This window comes from Vicia villosa, linkage group LG7, assembly GCF_029867415.1.
Source record: "Vicia villosa cultivar HV-30 ecotype Madison, WI linkage group LG7, Vvil1.0, whole genome shotgun sequence".
Taxonomy (NCBI): domain Eukaryota; kingdom Viridiplantae; phylum Streptophyta; class Magnoliopsida; order Fabales; family Fabaceae; genus Vicia; species Vicia villosa.
Window position 1 is genome coordinate 75,421,682 of NC_081186.1, and position 21,149 is coordinate 75,442,830.

At 37.3% G+C, this 21,149-nt stretch overlaps 1 protein-coding gene across 1 annotated transcript; it reads right to left on the minus strand.

Moving 5' to 3' along the window:
• Nucleotides 1-698: 698 nt before the first annotated feature.
• LOC131619369 (two-component response regulator ORR21-like) lies at nucleotides 699-1,977 on the minus strand. Its single transcript, XM_058890472.1, has 3 exons — nucleotides 1,725-1,977; nucleotides 1,206-1,625; nucleotides 699-1,114 (listed from the first exon to the last, which is right to left on the minus strand). The coding sequence occupies exons 1-3, from the start codon at nucleotides 1,975-1,977 to the stop codon at nucleotides 699-701; spliced, it is 1,089 nt and encodes a 362-aa protein (XP_058746455.1).
• Nucleotides 1,978-21,149: the final 19,172 nt, after the last annotated feature.

Sequence of the window (21,149 nt, forward strand, 5' to 3'; positions counted from 1 at the left end):
TTAGGTTCATTTCTTCGTGATAGTTTTTTGGTTGATGCCCCTATCTTTTTGTAGCAATCTTTTTTTTTATATATAAAATTTCATTTAAAAAAAATCTCTTCATAATTAAATATAATTTAAATTACGCATATTAAAAAAGAAATGTATCATATTTAATATATTTAATTTAAATAAAAATTAAAACTAATAATAAATTGGGTCATTGGAAATTTAATTATGAGATACTTTCAACATATTTTTACTTGCTCCCTATGGGATGATGAGTTAAGAGGTGAGAGAGTCTAAATATTTTAGACAAATTTGATCCCAACAATATTTTAACAAATTTAATAATTTATGGTTTTTGATATAGGTGAATAGAATCTCACAAGCTTATCAAAGTTGGAACATGCATGTATTTCTGCTTGATCAAAAAACAATGCTACTTATTATTCGCCAACAAAAGTTTAAGGCCAAGAACAAAAGTCGAATTTATATGAATCAATTTCTTACATGTGAACAAATCTAGCGGAATTTGAGTAATTTATTTGAGAATATTGGGAACACAACACCATATAAAGAGTCCAAAGTTAACTCATCAAATTAATGTTACAAAAACCATTGCATCTTAAAGAGCCCAAATTTGACTCATGAATGGGTTAGAATAGTTAATTACAGTATGAATATGTCTTCATAAGAATATTTCCCATTCAGATGCTTCAAAATAATAATGACAATAACTCATCATCTAAATCTAAGAGCAAGTCAGATGCACCAGGAAAATCCTTGTTAATAATGTCAGAAACTTGATTATCAGTAACATGAATTGAATGTTGTTGTGCTTCATAATTATAGCCGATGTCATGATTTGAATCTTGTTGTGTTTCAGAGATATTGTAACTTTGAAGGGTTGAGTTCAGTTGACAACTTTGGTTCTCATGATGTAACACTGAGTTAGCATCTTCAGTTTCTGATGCTGTTTTAGTTGGAGTGTCAATTCTTTGACTTTTGTTTGACTTTTTTCCACAAGATGGTCCCTTCAAATAATTTCTATACTTCTGCAAATGACTTGCAACCTGAGCTGTTGTTAAACCACAAACATCCATTCTTTTGAGAATATTTCTAGGTTTTGCCTCTGAAAATAAACAACAACAATGCACATAAGGTCACTTGTTGTTAAAGAATTAATACAAACACAGAAAGTAAAATAAGAGAATCAATCATACCATCAAAGCCAACTTGGTTCACTGCATTTAGAAACTGTTGGTGCAGTTGCGGCGTCCATGATAACCGACTCTTTTTTCCACTTTTTTCTTTTGAAGGTTTATCATCTTCTCTCTCCCGTTTTCTTTCATGCTCAGGAGCCTCCAAGAATCCAACAACTTCATCTTCTTTAGGGCTTTGTGCTTTCAAGAATCCAAGAACTTCATCTTCTTTAGGGCTTTGAGCATCCAAGAATCCAAGAACATGATGTTGTTGATCACTTGGAACATGATGTTCAGCTTTATTCTCATTGAAATTGTTTCTTGCAACGTGCTGCCACATGGTCTTGAATTGTTTTTCATGCAAAGGTTGAACCCAGTAATCACAAGCTCCGTAAATTACAGAATTCATGACAGAACTTTTTGAGCCATCAGAAGAAATCACTACAAACATAAATTATCATAATGTTAGTTACATTACTAATTACAGAAATCTTGAACACTTTTTGACAAAGAGTTATAATAGAGTACAAAAACACTTACCAATGACAGGAATTCTGTGCTGTAGGGTTACATATCGCAGAAACTCATAGGAATCCATGTCTGGCATACAAACATCAATCAACATCATATCAAAATAACCATTTCTTTGCGCAAGAAGATTAAGAGCATGATAAGCTGAAGTGCATTTGGTTAGTAAATAATGACATCGATCACACATTTGTTGAATTCGATCAAGCAGAATAGCATCATGATGAATGGCAAGAACCTTGATGTTAGTTGAGAACAGTGCCATCTCAGACGGTAAAAGAAGAAAGAGAGATAGAGAATTGAATGAAGCAGTGTTTTTAGGGTTGTTGTTATGATTACAAGTTAGTGTGAGTTACAAGTATTTAAAGAAAACTAAACTAAGTGATAATTGGTCAAAGGAAAAGTGGGCCTTGGATCCGGGTTGCAACTCCAAGCCCAATAAGACTAAACTGTTAGTAAAAGACATTATAATTATTATACTTTATGCACTTGAATTTAGTTTGAATATCTCATAGTTTTTTTTTCTTTCCAATTTGACCTAATTTAAAGCTTACATTTTTATCGATTTTTCAATATCAAATTACAATAATATGTATTAATATTATATATAAAACATTAATATTCTCAATACTATAAAATGACAAAGATTGAGTTTTTCAAACATGTGAAATATTAAATTTATATTTATATGGGTTAAATAAGTTTTTGGTCCCTATAAATATTACAGTTTTCATTTTTAGTCCCTCCTTGTCTTTAGGCAACGGTTTTTACAAAAAAACCGTTGTTAAAACTAGCTAAAACCGTTGCCAAAACCCAGAAGGGACTAAAAATGAAACTGCAATATTTATAGGGACCAGAAACTTATTTAACCCTATTTATATTTATATTTAATTAATGTATCTAAGTTCATACAAAAATGTGGAGTGAAATATTAAAAAATTAAATTAAATTAATATTAAATTCTAAATTCATAAATCAAATCCAACGAATGTGAACCATAGTATTATAAAACAATTTCATTAAGAGCCAGCGTCTTCGACGCATCAGCCCTCTAACTTGTAAAAATCATTAGGAATATTCAAATAACAAGAGTCAGTCACGTAGTGTACACGTGGTCTAGCTCGCCCCATCTTATATTATGTTGTATTCGGAGGGAATAACATGTCCAAACATGTTTTAAGTGAAGTAAGGAGATTATCTTAGCCAATACTCAAAATATTCCAAGTTCTATGGTTAAAAGCATCTCATATATTAAATGATGACTCGCCTCATTCACTCCACTATTGAGTCAAGGTTAGCGGACATTTGGCCAGGTTTATAGGCGTTGGAACCGATCTCTCCATTAAATAAACATGAATATAAACTACATAGCCAAACATCTAGGTCTGATTCATTCGGATTTTTACATACCAAAACATAAAGATATTGTGTTCTTCATATCGTATGAACAACAATATCTATTGTACACATAACAAGTACAATTGATGTCCATCATAGAACCCATTAAAATTGGCCCGCACCACACTCTTACTTGAAACTTCTATTGTCCTAACTACCATTTTAAAATGGTAAGACACGCCACCACCAAGACCAAAATTGACCTAGATGCCATAGACGAGACGCGTGGCTTTAGGGAAGAGATATGTCGCCAAAACAAATTTTTTTCAAACAATGTTATGAACCTTCAACAACAAGAATAATTGTATAGTGACAAATAATGACACACAACGATCCTCATCCCGTCTCCACCATGATTTGAGACACGTTAGTCTTAAAAAACTTTAAACCACCCTCGTCGGTGACCTTCAACAAAAACAACTTCTTGCATAAACATTAATACCATCAATACATAGGTAAAAATAATTAGTGCATCAAATTCCTTGAAGAGTAGCTTATTTTTGAGACATTGAAGAAGACATTCTTACGTTGATATATGGATATGTCCATGTTCTTTGACCACTTACCAAGATCTTTCTAGAAAGTTGAAGAGATTAAAGTTATTCAAATGCTGCGGAATTTTTACGTGAAATGTCCGAAATTAAATGACAAGGGAAAATTGAATGAATGGGGTGTGATATTTGAAAAAAGAATTTGCAATGTTTTCAAATGTTATTGAATGGAAAGGAAAATATTGATTTATGTTATATTAAGAGTTTCCGAAAGTTACTGTTCAGATAGTATCAGGATGTTAATATTCAAATGATTTATGTTATATTAATAGTTTTTGAAAGTTATTGTTCATATAGTATTGAGATGTTAATATTCAAATGATTTATGTTATATTGAGAGAGCTTTCTGAAATTAGTGTCCAGATCATATCGAGATGTTAATATTGAAACCCACTCAATTGATATTTTTTTAGGGTAATGCTAATATATGCCTTGAGGACACATGTTAAGAGTTACATATAGAAATTTTTTATTGAAAATTGTATAATATTTTTATTAAAAAAATTATAATTAATATTTTCATTGCTTTGTTTCAATACAAATTTTCTATTAATATATTTTTCTAAGTGTGTCCGAAAATTAACTTCTAGACGTGAAAAAAAAATTTTAAAAAATAATTTTGAAAATTCATTAATACAAATTTTCTATTAATATGTCAATGTAACTAACAACTTTAACTATCCCAAACTAAGAAAACAATATTGTTTTTAAAGATGAAATGCATAGAACAGAACGATAGATTTCCTTAAAATTTGTCAGTCAACACCAAATAGATCAAAACGGTACCCTGCTCTGCAACTGCAACAATATCAAATATAAATCTTCACAACCTTTTTCCATGTTGAAAATAAATTGTTTCACGTACATTTGTAACAACAATTTCTCTCCGCAACAAGCACGCACATTCAACAATTTGCAACACCGGTCTTAGAAGTGGGTTGATTTGGCTAGCTTATCTATGGAGGATTCTTTAGCTTTGGAGGTTCCCTTTTTGGAAGAGGAGGTGAGAGGAGTGATTTGGAATTCGGAAGGGGATAAAAGTCCGAGTCCGGATGGTTTTAATATGGGTTTTTACAAATGTTGTTGGTCGTTTTTGAAGAAAGACATAGTGGATTTTGTTATTCAATTTTATGAATGTGCTATCCTTCCGAAAGGGGTCACGGCTACCTTCCTCACATTAATTCCGAAGGTAGAGAATCCTAGCAATTTGGATGACTTTAGACCTATTTTTCTTATTGGTAGCATGTATCGAATTTTGTCAAAGTTGTTAGCGCAAAGATTGAAGAAGGTGATAGGAAAGTTGATTTCGAGTTGTCAATCAGCCTTTTGTTGCGGGAAGGAATATGCTTGATGGGGTGTTGATTGTAAATGAGATTTTGGATATGGCTAAGAGGGAGAAAAGGAGTTGTATGATGGTGAAAGTAGATTTCGAGAAAGCGTATGATTGTTTTTTTTGGGATTATTTGAGATTCTTGTTGAGGAGGATGGGTTTTGGAGATAAATGGAGGAAATGGATGGAAGATTTGGTTTTTAATAGCTCTATGTCGATTCTTGTTAATGGAAGCCCGACTAAGGATTTTGTTTTTTCTCGTGGCCTTCGTCAAGGGGATCTACTTTCTCCGTTCCTTTTTCTTTTAGTGGCGGAAGGCTTGACAGCTTTAATGAATAGAGCAACCTCCGCGAAAGATTATAGTGGGTTTAAAGTTGGAAATGATGTGCATTTTTAGATTCTTCAATTTGCGGATGATGCGGTTTTGATTGGTGAGGGATCTTGGAATAACTTGTGGAGTATTAAGGCTTTGTTGAAAGGGTTTGAGTTGGTATCCGGTCTAAGGGTTAACTTATCAAAAAGTCGGTTTGTGGGATTGAACTTGGATTCAGATTTTATTCATGCGGCATTAACTTTCCTTAATTGTAGTGTGGGTCTGTCGTCCTTTTCTTTCCTAGGCATTCTGGTTGGTTCTAATCATAGAAGGAGGTAAGTGTGGAGACTGGTGGTGTTGAAGTTGCGAAAGAGGTTAGAATCGTGGAAGTATATATATTTATCCTTTGGTGGGAGGGTGGTGCTTTTGAATTCGATTTTGTCTAGTATTCCGATATTTATGTTCTCCTTCTTTAAGGCTCCAAAAGTGGTGATTAAGGAGATTATTAAGATTAAAAGATGTTTTCTATGAGGAGGTTCGGAGGATAAGAAGAAGGTGAATTGGATTGGATGGGATAAGTTTTGTAGGCTAAAGAAGGAGGGTGGTTTAGAAGTCAAACATTGTGGAATGTTTAATGAGGCATTGCTAAGTAAGTGGAGGTGGAGGATTTTAAAGGAGCAAAACTGTTTATGGACTAACTTTCTTTCTTGCAGGTATGGTGACATAAAGAGGGTTGTGCTTTCACACAATGTCATTCATAAAAGAAACAAGGTGTCTCTTTGGTGGAAAGACTTATGCTTGGTTCGGGCGGAAGTGGTCCGTTGGAAAATTGGTTTCCCTTAGCTATTATATGCAAGTTTGGGAACGATGATAATATTGATTTTTGGCAAGATAGGTGGTTATTGGGAGGGACTCCCCTTTGTGAGCGGTTTTCATCTCTCTATCATTTTGCCGAACCCCTTGGTAATAAGGTGAACGACAATGGGTTTTGGATATCGGGTGTGTTGGAGTGGCGAATCAATTTTGGTGATGATTTTGTTGAGGAAGTTGAAGGTGAGTTTGTGGAGGATCTCATTCGGTGTTTATGTGGGACTACACCTACGATTGAGATGGAAAATTCTTTCATTTAGTGGAAGCACTCTTCAGGTTATTCGGTGAAGACGGCGTATGACATGATGGTCGAAGGGCGGTATCAGGGTTCTCGGATGGAAGATACCATTGTGAATGCTGTCATACCCCGAAATTTGCCCATCTCGTTTCATCTGAAGGGTACAAGAGATTATAGGTCCTCCAAAAAAGGTCAACAAGAAATACCTTTTAGGTCAAAGCTCATAACTTGAGCATGGAAGATCCAATCGAGGTGAAACCAAAAGGAGGTTTTAAAGGACTCATCAGGCTTTCTAAAAAGTCCTGGAACATGGTTATATGGCAAAAAGTAAAGGAGATGTGAGGCTCAGAAGTTGGCCAAATTCTAGGAAATATATGAAACCCTAAGTGCATTGATTTTGCATTCTCTAATTAATGGGCTCAAGCTTGTGATTTCAAACACATCCATGATATATACAAATACATATATACCCATCCCCACCCTTTCATGATTTTTATTTTTTATTTTATGGATTTTTATCCATTTAAATACTAAATAAATCAAGAAAAATATCAAAATAAAATGGATTAAATTATATGGATTTTCTTTTAATCATACAAGGGTTCAACAAATACCATAAGGATGTCCAAATGTGAGGGGGAGGTTTTTTAACCAAAATTAGAAGGGACTTTTCATGCATATTCATGCAAAAAGTATCAAGGGATCAAAACTCAATAATTCAAGCCCAATGATAACCCTAATACACCCATATATAAACTAAGAATATTCAGAAACAAGGGGAGGACGAAAATATGGTAAAGGACTAGGGTTGCAAGTGACAGAATTTCCAAAAAAAGCTAGGGCATATTGACAAAGTTTTCCCAGCACGTCTCTCTCAAAACGAAGCATTCATTCATGTTCCTGATGCTCCCAGGAGTCAATTGCAATCATTACTCGAGCCTGTAACCACTCAGAGGACCCTCAGTCGCTCTCACCGGAGGTAAGTACGGGAAGGTTTGAAGTCAATTCTCCATGCGTTTTTAACCCATCTCCAATATATAGTCGTGTTCAGGGGCTTATTTAGGACAGAATTGACACATCACTCGTAAGCTTTTTGGACCGGATGCACAATCTGCCATTGTTAGGGCATAGAAACGACGAAGCTTCGTTCTCCAAGTTCCAGGCGTTATTAGCTTAAACTAACCATCCTAACAGACTCGCAGGGTCCTAATTAGTGGACCTGGGTCTTTCTCCTTTTCGTTTTTGGCAATTTTCGCAGGTTGTGTGAATATGGTTCGCCGGAGAAGATGAATGCGTCGCGGCCGGCGGTGGGTGGACGATTGCAGGGGAGAGTCACAGCCGGTAAGATCTGTTGGCGCGTCAGGATTGGTGAGTCAATCCGCTGGTTCTCTCTCCTCACGCGTGGAGGTATACTATTCGTCAGTCAAAGGTCAAGGCTCTACTCTCTCCATGCGATTGGTGAATGCATCACTACTGGGTCCCACACATTCAACTGCTTCTTTGTTTATTCAATATAGATTACAATTTTATTATATAACAGTATGGTGGAAAACGTTAACACAACATTGGTGCAGCTCATGTGGTGTTGGCTTTGGGACTGTGACCTCACGAACCTGGGTTCGAGCCAAGCGTGAGGTATTAATTTTTGTATAATAAGTTTCTTATAGATCCAGCGTGCACGCCCAAAAATTGGACCACCATACACTCTTCTTATCAGCAGTTAGATGTACAACGTTCAGGATCTAAAGAGCCAGAAGATGATCCTCACCATAGGCCCTCATCAGCGCAATACATAGGAGTAGCTCCCAGGTTCTTTGTTTTTTTTATTTTTTATTTTGTTTATTCTATTTTGCTTTATATTATTTAATTGCTTAATTATTTTAATATGTTTAGTATATATGATTCATTTTTTTTATTCAATTAGAATTAGAATATAATAAAATAGGATTAGGTTTAGGAGTATAATACTTTCCCCGATTATTTCGATTATTCAATTTAATTGGTTTAATTAATTATTGTTATAATAAAACCACAACTCTAGAAAGGTTTATTCGTCCATTAGGGTGTGTCTAATCCCATTTCCCATTTGGCGAAACGTTAACCTTCGATTCTCTCCTCGACCCGACTAAATCTATTAGTCGTATTAGACGAGAGATAAAAATAACAAAACATTAACCCTTAATTAATTCTCTCCTCGACCCGACTAAATCTATTGGTCGCTTTAGACAAGAGATAAAAATACAAAATTAAAACACATTTAATTTGCTGCCCGCGACGATCAAATCCATTGATCTGAGTAACCAGCAATGCCCCGTAATCTGTTAGCTATACTGATCAAAGCTATTGATCACCGCATCTAACAGTGACACATCAAATCAGGGTTGTACGCCCAAATCTAAAACATTCAAAACACTTCGAATCAAGCTATGGAATTCAAATTCCAAACTAGGATAGGCCATTCAAAAAGCCTTCCAACCATTAAATCAAATTCTAAGGCGTACAACCCTGAGCCCGAACTACGTTGACTCTGATTCTCCCTAAGGAGATACGTAGGCACTTGGATAACCAAGGCGAGTCCCCCTCCCTAAAATCTCAATTTTTCCCCTATTCACTTTCTTAGCTATTAAACCTCAATATTTTAGCCATAAAACTGTTACCCTAGATTCAAAGCCAATAGGAAAGGGTTGAGGGTGCCTAACACCTTCCCTTGACCTGATTATAATAACTTACCCCGATCTCTTAACTGCGTAGGGTTTCCTATTCGCCCTTCAGAATAGGTGGCGGATCTCTAAGTTATAATTTTAGGCAGGTTGCTACAGCTGGCAACTCTGCTGGGGACATAGTGATAACAAAACTGTAAATTATTATGCTCCTAGGTTTTGGCAAACGGTTTAGGTTTTTGGAGAAATTTTTAGGGTTTTGCTAATTAGCCATTTTTAGGGTTTCGGATTAGGGTTTATGGTTTACTGTAAATATTTAAATTTTATTTATTTATTTACTTGCAATTTATTTATTTACTGGAAATTTCATTTATTCACCGCAATTTAATTAAATATTTGTTTATTTGAATATTTATTGTTTTATCGCATTTTTGGGATATATAAATTGCTGTTAAACCTAAGCGTGGGAATTATATTTTAGACCAGAGGGGAATTACATCGCCTACGAGTCTTATTATAATTCCACTCAGAGTGGGTTGAATATCCGGAAATGTCTGATACGAGGCTTGACCTTGTTGAGGGTTGGACTTGGTATTTAGCTGATCTCTTTGGGAACCTACCCCTAAAACTCGAACCTCATGGACCAATGAGTTGTTCTAAAATCCAAAGAGACAAAAAGTCTCGGAGGCTACGAACGAACCCATGAGACCTTCTAGAACACTCCCATGGAAAGGGTACGCCCCCTAAAGCCGCTACGTCGAACCTATGAACCTAGGACTTTTGTGCTTTTGTGCTTGATATATATATGCGATTTATATGTCACGAATGTATGCGTTTCAATTTTGCAGGTATCCCTACGTGGTCCCTATCCTGTAGGGACTCTATTTCTAAAAACATGTCCTTCCCACGAAGGACACCTTCATTTATGCGCGTCGATTGGCCTCTCGATGGCCATGAGACCTAGTGACTGTCATGAACAGTCACCCCGCGCCTGCATCTACGCACTCCCTAGCTTGTAGGGACTTTCCTTTTTACATCTCTGTACTCTTACAACTACGTGTCCTTTCCACGAAGGGCATCTTCGTTTGCGCACGTCGATTGGCCTCTCGATGGCCATGCGATCTAGTGACTGTCTTGAACGGTCACTCCGTACCTACGTCTACGCATTCCTTAGCCTGTAGGGATTCCATTTCTAGAATCGCGTCTTTCCCACGAGACATCTTCGTTTACGCACGTCGATTGGCCTCTCGATGGCCATGCGATCCAGTGACTACTTTGAACAGTCACCATGTGCTTACACCTACGAGTTCCCTAGCCTGTAGGGATTATATTTCTAAAAAAAACGCATCCTTCATACGAAGGACATCTTTGTTAGCATACGTCAATTGGTCTCTCGATGGCCATGCGACTCGGTGACTATCTTGAACGGTCACCCATGCTTACTCTTACTTACTCCCTAGCCTATAGGGATTTTCTGTTACATCCATGTGTTTTCACAACGACGCGTCCTTCCCCAAAGGACAACTTCATTAGCTTGTGTTTGATTGGCCTCTCGATGGCTATGAGATCTAGTGACTGTCCTGAACAGTCACTCCATGTTTGTTTCCGCGCACCCTCTAACTTGGAGGGTTTGGATTTCCATCTACACATCTTTCATCCCTAGCCTGTAGGGATTTCACTTCATCCGATATCGTCCTTATATAGGTTGTGTTCCGCATAGAGAACCTTCCCACCAAGGACGACTTCATTGGTACACGTTGATCAGCCTCTCGATGGCCATGAGACTTAGTGACTGTCTTGAACGGTCACCAGCCGCTACCTTATGCATACTCCCTAGTCTAAGGGATCTCCATTGGTGTGTCATAACATCTATCTTGCAAGGATTTCACTAGGGTCTAATGTCGCCTCTAAGGCTATCCCTAGGATCATATGTCATACGTCTGCATTGCATACACGGAGTTATAATACAAGGAGTCTCTCGCATACGCATGCATTCGCATTTTCATGCATTCATTCATACATTTACATTCGCATCTTCGCCCGCACCCATACTTACCATGCTAGTCGGTTTCCCGAAACTCCCGAAGAAAGAAAAAGGATCACAGAATATGGAGAAAGGAGGATAAATTATTGAGAATGATCTTAGTCTTACCAAGAAAAAGAGGATGTCTTTCGCCATGCCAGTCGCATGTCCATGCCTTGTCATAACAGGATTATAAATACAATAAAAGGCTTTTATCGAGCAAGGATTAGTTCAACAAAGAGTTCCCTCATAGATACACTCAAGATGTATCTAGTCATAAAGGGGTTCATCTAGAACATATCAAATTTACAAAGACGCTCTACGATAACCTAGGGGCAAGGGTCAGTCCAACTGGGGCAATACCCTGAACAAAGATACATGACTACCATGGAGGGAATGCGACATATGTCAACCCCACACCAAGGGGAAAAAGGGTCATAGGTGATACTATCCTTGGGAAAAGCAAAAGAGGCTCAGTCAAAGGAAACTCATGAAGTTCCGATACGACGAAAACCCACCGCTAACGATTTATTCCCAACAGGTTTGACATGTCCAAGGAGAACTCGGGGCTACCCTTCGCTTCTACAAGTTCATCAACTAAGGAGTAAAACAAGGTCAATGGATCTACAAAGGAGATTGGCCCTAGGATCACTAGGTGTTTATCATGCTCGGAATTTCGACCCCTGCGATCGCTAAGTGTTACTCAAGAAGTTGTACCTTCGGATTAGCAATTCTAATAGGATGACCATGCAGGTTTTGGAGTCAATTCATTCGCTCACTACTATACATTTCCATGCTACTTTCAATTTCAAATTTAGGGTTATTAACAAACTGAAGGGAGAATGACAAACACAAATAACTAAATCTCGCTAAACATATGCTTTCAAGGTAAGACCGAGCCGAGGATGTACACGCATTGTTTCAATTCCCAAACAGTGGAGATATAAGGATGTTAATCCCTCGTCACCCCCTCGAGCCAGGAGTTGGAGTTTGTTTCTACTTTTTTATAAAAAAAAACCTTGATTTCAACCAGGGGCAGGGTAGATATCGGTTAATTCAATGGTGTATTTTGGTTGTCAAGAGAATCAGTCAATCCAAGCAAAGGTTCAAGCATAAGGATCAAGCAAAGCAAAGGTTCAAGCATATCTTCTTCCTTGCATGCATCCAAGATTGAGGAAACAAGGGAGGTAACATTCACAATATCTTCTTCCTCAATACATCATTTAAGATCGAGGACGTATCAAAATTGAGCTTACAAATCAATGTCGACATGGCAGTCACAATATTCAATATCCAAGGAGCAATATTTCCAAAGGAGCATTCAAAAAAAAGGGAGAAAAGCGCCCGCTAAGTCAAAATGGAAAATTCTATAAAACAAAAACGACTTAGGCAAAAATTAGGGCATCCCGATGAATCAAATCCAAAGGAATTGGTTCATGCAAAATAAGGAACTAAAAACAAAACAAAGGCGAAATACAAAGGATAATCATGTGACTGCTAAACTATCGAAGCTTCTCATCAATGCTTGGATCTTTACAACACTTTTCATCAGTGCTTGGATCTATACTAAGGCTTCTGCTCAACATCAAAACTGAAGCGATTCTCTTGCAAACAAAGCGCAATCATTGGATTAGGCGAATTCCTAGGATTTGGAGAACATCAAGGAGAAAGGGGTGGGTTAAATAAATTTTGAGCCTTATATCCATTGTTTCTTAAACCATGAACCGGGCCAAATTACAACATTCAGAAGTCCTAATTGAGGCAAGGTTAACTACGAAAGCATATTAAGCAGGATTTTGTTATACTGACTCCTATGTTTGTTAAAACTATTTCTAATCACTACGCTTCTTCAAACATTCGTTTCTAATCATTCACTCCTAATTCATGACAGACTTCGATTTCAAAACTTGCATTCGCATTACATTAGAATTACTTTTCAAAGGATACAACGCCATCTACGAATATACACTTAGCATCGAGGAGGTCTCAAAATTGGTTAATCAAAGATGACCATTTCTAATAAAGACTCTTGCATGGGGGAACCACATCTAGAGGGTTTTCCTAAACAAGGGCAAAACCTCAATGATTATAGGGGCATACAATCAAGGATCCTATTAACTAGGGGCATCCTCCCTAAGTTCCAATTGACTTGGGTCATATCTCGAAGCAATCTCAATTAGGGGCATGTCAAACATGGGACGAATTCAAATTCAAAAGGATAGAACAACATGGATAACCCTCCATATCCCGGAAATCAGGGGCGCACCCTTCAATCTAAAACGTAGAAACATATGACAAGGCTATTTCCTGGGGCACTTCCCTCATAAGCATCTTTTTTTCCACGAAATTGGGGCAATGGATATCAAATCCATAAGACGCGCAACAAAAGGAAAAGGCGTCTTCATACTTTACAACCTCGAATCAATCTTTCTCCTAACTACGATCTTCAAAGTTCAAAAAACAATTATTTGGAAATCGCGCTAGCATCCAACAACCTTACAACATTAGCGAACTATGTACGCTTTGGTTATCAACAACCTATTATTGGAGCATCATGCAAGTACATATAACTCATGCATTACATACAATGGCTGATACATTACACAGTACCTTTTCAGGTAGTCTTCTTCAAGACAATTTGTCATCCTTTTCAGGAACCTCCCCAGGTAGTCTTCTTTAAGACATTCCTTATCCTTCGCTCAGAACCTTTTCAGACAGATTGCGTCATTTGCTAAGAACCTTTTCAGGTAGTCTTCTTTAAGACAAATGTTCATATCCATTCCAAAAACCTTTTTTGGGTAGTCTTATAGAAGACATTATTTCGTTCCACTCACTACATCAATCAAAACATCCAAGTCATCATAAATCATTGTCATGCATTAATCATGTCGCTTCACTCCAACATCAAACCATGCATATCATCTGGTACATTCATATACTATAAAAGCCCAATTTTCATTTGCAAATCCAAATCCTTACAAAGTCCAGTTCTCGTCCTGGCAAATCATTACAAAATCCAATTCTCGTTTGGTAGTCAGTTCCCGTCTGACTGTTACATCAAATCCAATTCTCGTATGGTAGTCAGTTCCCGTCTGACTGTTACATCAAATCCAATTCTCGTTTGGTAGTCAGTTCCCGTCTGACTGTTACATTAAATCCAATTCTCGTTTGGTAGTCAGTTCCCGTCTGACTGTTATATCAAATCCAATTCTCGTTTGGTAGTCAGTTCCCGTCTGACTGTTACATTAAATCCAATTCTCGTTTGGTAGTCAGTTCCCGTTTGACTGTTACATTAAATCCAATTCTCGTTCGGTAGTCAGTTCCCGTCTGACTGTTACATCAAATCCAATTCTCGTTGGTAGTCAGTTCCCGTCTGACTGTTACATTAAATCCAATTCTCGTTTGGTAATCAATTCCCGTCTGACTGTGACAACAACCCAGTTTCCAACCTTCGAGTCGGGAACATTTGACGTGCTATCTTCTCCGACCCTCGAGGCGTGAGTCTCCAAACAGGTAACTCCCGTGGTGCAGGTAAACTTGTCCGAACAAGGGCAAATGATCCTAAATGGTGCAGGTGAAGTTGCTATGAGCATAGCAAATTATCCTAAATGGTGCAGGTGAAGTTGCTATGAGCATAGCAAATTATCCTAATTGGTGCAGGTGAAGTTGCTATGAGCATAGCAAATTATCCTAAATGGCGCAGGTGAAGTTGCTATAAGCATAGCAAATTATCCTAAATGGTGCAGGTGAAGTTGCTATAAGCATAGCAAATTATCCTAAATGGTGCAGGTGAAGTTTCTATAAGCATAGCAAATTATCCTAAATGGTGCAGGTGAAGTTGCTATAAGCATAGCAAATTATCCTAATTGGTGCAGGTGAGTTTGCTATAAGCATAGCAAATAATCCTAAATGGTGCAGGTGAGTTTGCTATAAGCATAGCAAATTATCCTAAATGGTGCAGGTGAGTTTGCTATAAGCATAGCAAATAATCCTAAATGGTGCAGGTGAAATTGCTATAAGCATAGCAAATAATCCTAATGGTGCAGGTGAGTTTGCGATAACCCTCGCAAATAATCCTAATGGTGCAGGTGGGTTTGCTATAATCATAGCAAATGATCCTATGGGTGCATGGATTTATTTTCCCATATCAGGATTTTCTACACGGAGTTATCAATACATTTCAACCACATAGTGGAGCCTTTCCAGGCAGTCTTCTTTAAGACGTATTCCATCCTTTCTAGGAGCTTTTCCCGGCAAACATGGTTTTACAAAGGATTTACAACGAGGATCTACGAAAAGGTTTCTCGAACAAATTCTTCAATTGGGTTTCTTATCACGTTAGTCCCTCGGCAGTGATATCTTTCAAAACATCATCAATAACACGCAAAGGTTTTATCTTTCTTTTCAGAATTACTAACATACTTCAACTAACATAACTAACAATCATGCATCATTCAACTAACATACCTCATTCATACATAATGCATATACATACATGGCTCTCATTTATTTTGAGAAGCTCACTGCATCATACATTACATGCATCATCACATTGCATAAAATTGCCTTTTCAGGCCATGCTACAATCAAAGCAAGTGGTTCCTTTCGAAATCATCTGCTTCATATTCTTCAAAAGAGAGGGGTATTTACCTTGGGTGGCATCTTTAAGCCCATCTCCCACGGAATTTTTTTCAACAAACGCAAATTTCAGGGCATTTCAGTGTCCAATCATCTTCTACCTTTAGATCACGATAGGCAGACGTGCCTATCTGATTCTTCAGGCTTAAGAAGATTGAACAGGGGCAGCTGTCATACCCCGAAATTTGCCCATCTCGTTTCATCTGAAGGGTACAAGAGATTATAGGTCCTCCAAAAAAGGTCAACAAGAAATACCTTTTAGGTCAAAGCTCATAACTTGAGCATGGAAGATCCAATCGAGGTGAAACCAAAAGGAGGTTTTAAAGGACTCATCAGGCTTTCTAAAAAGTCCTGGAACATGGTTATATGGCAAAAAGTAAAGGAAATGCGAGGCTCAGAAGTTGGCCAAATTCTAGGAAATATATGAAACCCTAAGTGCATTGATTTTGCATTCTCTAATTAATGGGCTCAAGCTTGTGATTTCAAACACATCCATGATATATACAAATACCTATATACCCATCCCCACCCTTTCATGATTTTTATTTTTTATTTTATGGATTTTTATCCATTTAAATACTCAATAAATCAAGAAAAATATCAAAATAAAATGGATTAAATTATATGGATTTTCTTTTAATCATACAAGGGTTCAACAAATACCATAAGGAGGTCCAAATGTGAGGGGGAGGTTTTTTAACCAAAATTAGAAGGGACTTTTCATGCATATTCATGCAAAAAGTATCAAGGGATCAAAACTCAATAAATCAAGCCCAATGATAACCCTAATACACCCATATATAAACTAAGAATATTCAGAAACAAGGGGAGGACGAAAATATGGTAAAGGACTAGGGTTGCAAGTGACAAAATTTCCAAAAAAAGCTAGGGCATATTGACAAAGTTTTCCCAGCACGTCTCTCTCAAAACGAAGCATTCATTCATGTTCCTGATGCTCCCAGGAGTCAATTGCAATCATTACTCGAGCCTGTAACCACTCAGAGGACCCTCAGTCGCTCTCACCAGAGGTAAGTACGGGAAGGTTTGAAGTCAATTCTCCAAGCGTTTTTAACCCATCTCCAATATATAGTCGTGTTCAGGGGCTTATTTAGGACAGAATTGACACATCACTCGTAAGCTTTTTGGACCGGATGCACAATCTGCCATTGCTAGGGCATAGAAACGACGAAGCTTCGTTCTCCAAGTTCCAGGCGTTATTAGCTTAAACTAACCATCCTAACAGACTCGCAGGGTCCTAATTAGTGGACCTGGGTCTTTCTCCTTTTCGTTTTTGGCAATTTTCGCAGGTTGTGTGAATATGGTTCGCCGGAGAAGATGAATGCGTCGCGGCCGGCGGTGGGTGGACGATTGCAGGGGAGAGTCATAGCCGGTAAGATCTATTGGCGCGTCAGGATTGGTGAGTCAATCCGCTGGTTCTCTCTCCTCACGCGTGGAGGTATACTATTCGTCAGTCAAAGGTCAAGGCTCTACTCTCTCCAAGCGATTGGTGAATGCATCACTACTGGGTCCCACACATTCAACTGCTTCTTTGTTTATTCAATATAGATTACAATTTTATTATATAACAGTATGGTGGAAAACGTTAACACAACATTGGTGCAGCTCATGTGGTGTTGGCTTTGGGACTGTGACCTCACGAACCTGGGTTCGAGCCAGGCGTGAGGTATTAGTTTTTGTCTAATAAGTTTCTTATAGATCCAGCGTGCACGCCCAAAAATTGGACCACCATACACTCTTCTTATCAGCAGTTAGATGTACAACGTTCAGGATCTAAAGAGCCAGAAGATGATCCTCACCATAGGCCCTCATCAGCGCAATACATAGGAGTAGCTCCCAGGTTCTTTGTTTTTTTTATTTTTTATTTTGTTTATTCTATTTTGCTTTATATTATTTAATTGCTTAAATATTTTAATATGTTTCGTATATATGATTCATTTTTTTATTCAATTAGAATTAGAATATAATAAAATAGGATTAGGTTTAGGAGTATAATATTTTCCCCGATTATTTCGATTATTCAATTTAATTGGTTTAATTAATTATTGTTATAATAAAACCACAACTCTAGAAAGGTTTATTCGTCCATTAGGGTGTGTCTAATCCCATTTCCCATTTGGCGAAACGTTAACCTTCGATTAATTCTCTCCTCGACCCGACTAAATCTATTAGTCGCATTAGACGAGAGATAAAAATAACAAAACATTAACCCTTAATTAATTCTCTCCTAGACCCGACTAAATCTATTGGTCGCTTTAGACAAGAGATAAAAATACAAAATTAAAACACATTTAATTTGCTGCCCGCGACGATCAAATCCATTGATCTGAGTAACCAGCAATGCCCCGTAATCTGTTAGCTATACTGATCAAAGCTATTGATCACCGCATCTAACAGTGACACATCAAATCAGGGTTGTACGCCCAAATCTAAAACATTCAAAACACTTCGAATCAAGCTACGGAATTCAAATTCAAAACTACGATAGGCCATTCAAAAAGCCTTCCAACCATTCAAATCAAATTCTAAGGCGTACAACCCTGAGCCCGAACTACGTTGACTCTGATTCTCCCTAAGGAGATACGTAGGCACTTGGATAACCAAGGCGAGTCCCCCTCCCTAAAATCTCAATTTTTCCCCTATTCACTTTCTTAGCTATTAAACCTCAATATTTTAGCCATAAAACTGTTACCCTAGATTCAAAGCCAATAGGAAAGGGTTGAGGGTGCCTAACACCTTCCCTTGACCTGATTATAATAACTTACCCCGATCTCTTAACTGCGTAGGGTTTCCTATTCGCCCTTCAGAATAGGTGGCGGCTCTCTAAGTTATAATTTTAGGCAGGTTGCTACAAATGCGCTGGACCGTTTGTGGAAAACCACAATTCCTTCCAAAGTTCTAGTTTTTTGTTGGAGGCTTTTGCTTGATAGGCTTCCAACTAAGATCAATTTTGTAAAGCAGAATATTGTGTAACTCCGTTGGAGAGAGCATGTCCTTTTTGCGGTTTGGGGGATGAAGATTTGAGTCATCTTTTTGCTTCTTGTTCGACTGCTTCCCTTTGGTGGAACACCTTTTGCGCTTGGCTCGGATGCGACACCATCTCCTTTTTGGGTTATTTTTTTAATCATTTTTTAAGGTTGGATTTGTTTTGTAAGTTCATGTTTAAGATTGATATTATTTGGCTTTTTGGGATGGCCTTTTGTTGGGGAGTTTGAAATTGTAAGAATAGTATTGTTTTTAATGGTGTTTCATTAAGGGATTTTGATACCGTTGGTATGGTCAAGTTTGTAGCTTGGGAGTGGTTTCTCTCTTTTTACAATGTACGAGAGGCAAATCTTTGGGTCGATTGGTGTGTCAATCCGATCTTGTGTATTAGGTGATTTTTGATGGGTGGGTTGTGGGAGATGTCTCTGACTCTCTTTTTTGTAATTGTTGTTAGCACCCCTTGTGCTTTTTTTTAATGCCATCTTTGATTATCAAAAAAAAAATTTGCACGCACATTCAATAATTTGCAACACCAAATAGATCAAAACGGTTGCCTCCGCAACCACGTCGAACTGCAATTACTGTGTGAATTAAAACCATGCGTCTGAATGCCCTTGGAAATCACATCAGACAATTTCTCTCATATTTCTTCAAATATATGAAAAATTCTTAGGTGGACACGGATATAAGAAATTGTTTTACACATAACCAATCACAAAATTTTAATTAATTAAAAAATAAATCAAGAGTTTTCTCTCTCCTTCATAATCTCAACCACCTCATGAATCCAATTAAAAACAAAATTAAAATAAAAATAAATTAAAAAATTGCTCTCTTCTTATTGGTTGTGCCTAAGAAATAGATTTAGGGTCGTGTCCATGCAAGAATTTGTCCAAATATATTGATGGCAAATAGATAACATCAGCATGAAATATAGGTGATTTAATAAACCAAGTTTTTTTTTGAGATAATAAACCAAGTTTTGAAGTAAAGAGAGAAATTACATCAATGTAAATTGAACAACTAATAGCCGTTTTAAAATACTTAAATAGTTTTAAAATACTGAAATAGAATAATATGTAGTTCATGTCAATAGAGAAAAGAAGAAACTACATAAAAAATCTCCAACAACAAAACACACTACAGAAAAAAAGGCCTCCTACCACGCCCAGAAAACCGAGGCTTTATGCAAAATAACCGTGGCGTAACGCTGAGGCCACGGTTCGGCCACGGAAATCCAACGGTGGAGTATACGGTCGTGGCCAAAAGTAAATTCCACGGTTTTTTGGTATAGACCACGCCATTTTTACAACCGTGGCATTTTTAGGCCACGGTTTAGGTAACTTGATTAAGGCCGCGGTTTGTATTTGCCATGACTTAATAACTGTGGCTATATTGTAAAGCCACGGTTTTATTTTAACGTTTACGACACAGTATTAGTTCAAGATATAGCCACGGTTTGGTTATGACCACCTATTTAAAACCGTTGTTATATGTTATGCTTTCTAAACCATTTATCTTGCCACGGTTTATTTCTGTATCATTACATAAATATGTCATTATATATATATAATTAACAATAATATTGATGATTAGAATCTAATTAATTACAAAACAAGAGCTAAATTAAACACAAGTTTCTCTAAAAAAAGAGTCATCCCGAATTCAATAATGTGTTTTCTATTGACACGGGAAAATATAACCCGCAAACTAACAGTTAATACATTATTTAGGTCAGGCAGAATCAAAATTCCATAGAGATAAGACACTAAACAGCAGATATTTTCATGGGAAGTGGCTCGGAGAAATCAACTCCATCAAAAAGTGATTCAATTTCCACACGGATCTGGTGCTGGCTACTGAGAGCTCTCTTGGCACGCTCACTCTCCCTCCTCAGTTTGCCAAGTGCTCTGTTGTCCTTGCTAATATCCTTTCCATGCTTTTTCTTGATCAACTTAATGAAGTACTCCATTATTCTCTGATCAAAGTCCTCACCTAGTAAACAATGGAACAGAGTTAGCAAGCATTAACAGTAGAATAAAGTTTCATAAAAAGTAAAAATTGTCTTATTCTTCTATTATATAGCAAAAACTAACCTCCAAGATGGGTATCTCCATTTGTAGCAAGAACCTCAAAAACACCATTGTCAATTGTCAAGACACTGACATCAAAAGTACCACCTCCAAGATCAAAGACAAGCTGTACATTGAAATAAGCTGTACATTTCAAAAGAAAACAATAAACATTAGAATAAAAACAACAGGTGAAAGAAAATAATCAAGATTACATGAGGAACATTGTAGTTGGCTTATTCACTTGGGACAGTAACAACGGCATCACGAATTGTCTTTCCGAGGAATGCTTCAGCAGTTTCCTTCATCTTAGTCAGAATCATAGCACTGACTTCCTCAGG

Excerpts from the sequence above, each read along its gene's own strand:
- LOC131619369 (XM_058890472.1), bottom strand. The coding sequence starts at position 1,977 with ATGGCACTGTTCTCAACTAACATCAAGGTTCTTGCCATTCATCATGAT. Across the intron at positions 1,626-1,724 it reads GCACAGAATTCCTGTCATTG|TGATTTCTTCTGATGGCTCA; the intron begins GTAAGTGTTTTT and ends TTATGTTTGTAG. Across the intron at positions 1,115-1,205 it reads GAACCAAGTTGGCTTTGATG|AGGCAAAACCTAGAAATATT; the intron begins GTATGATTGATT and ends GTTTATTTTCAG.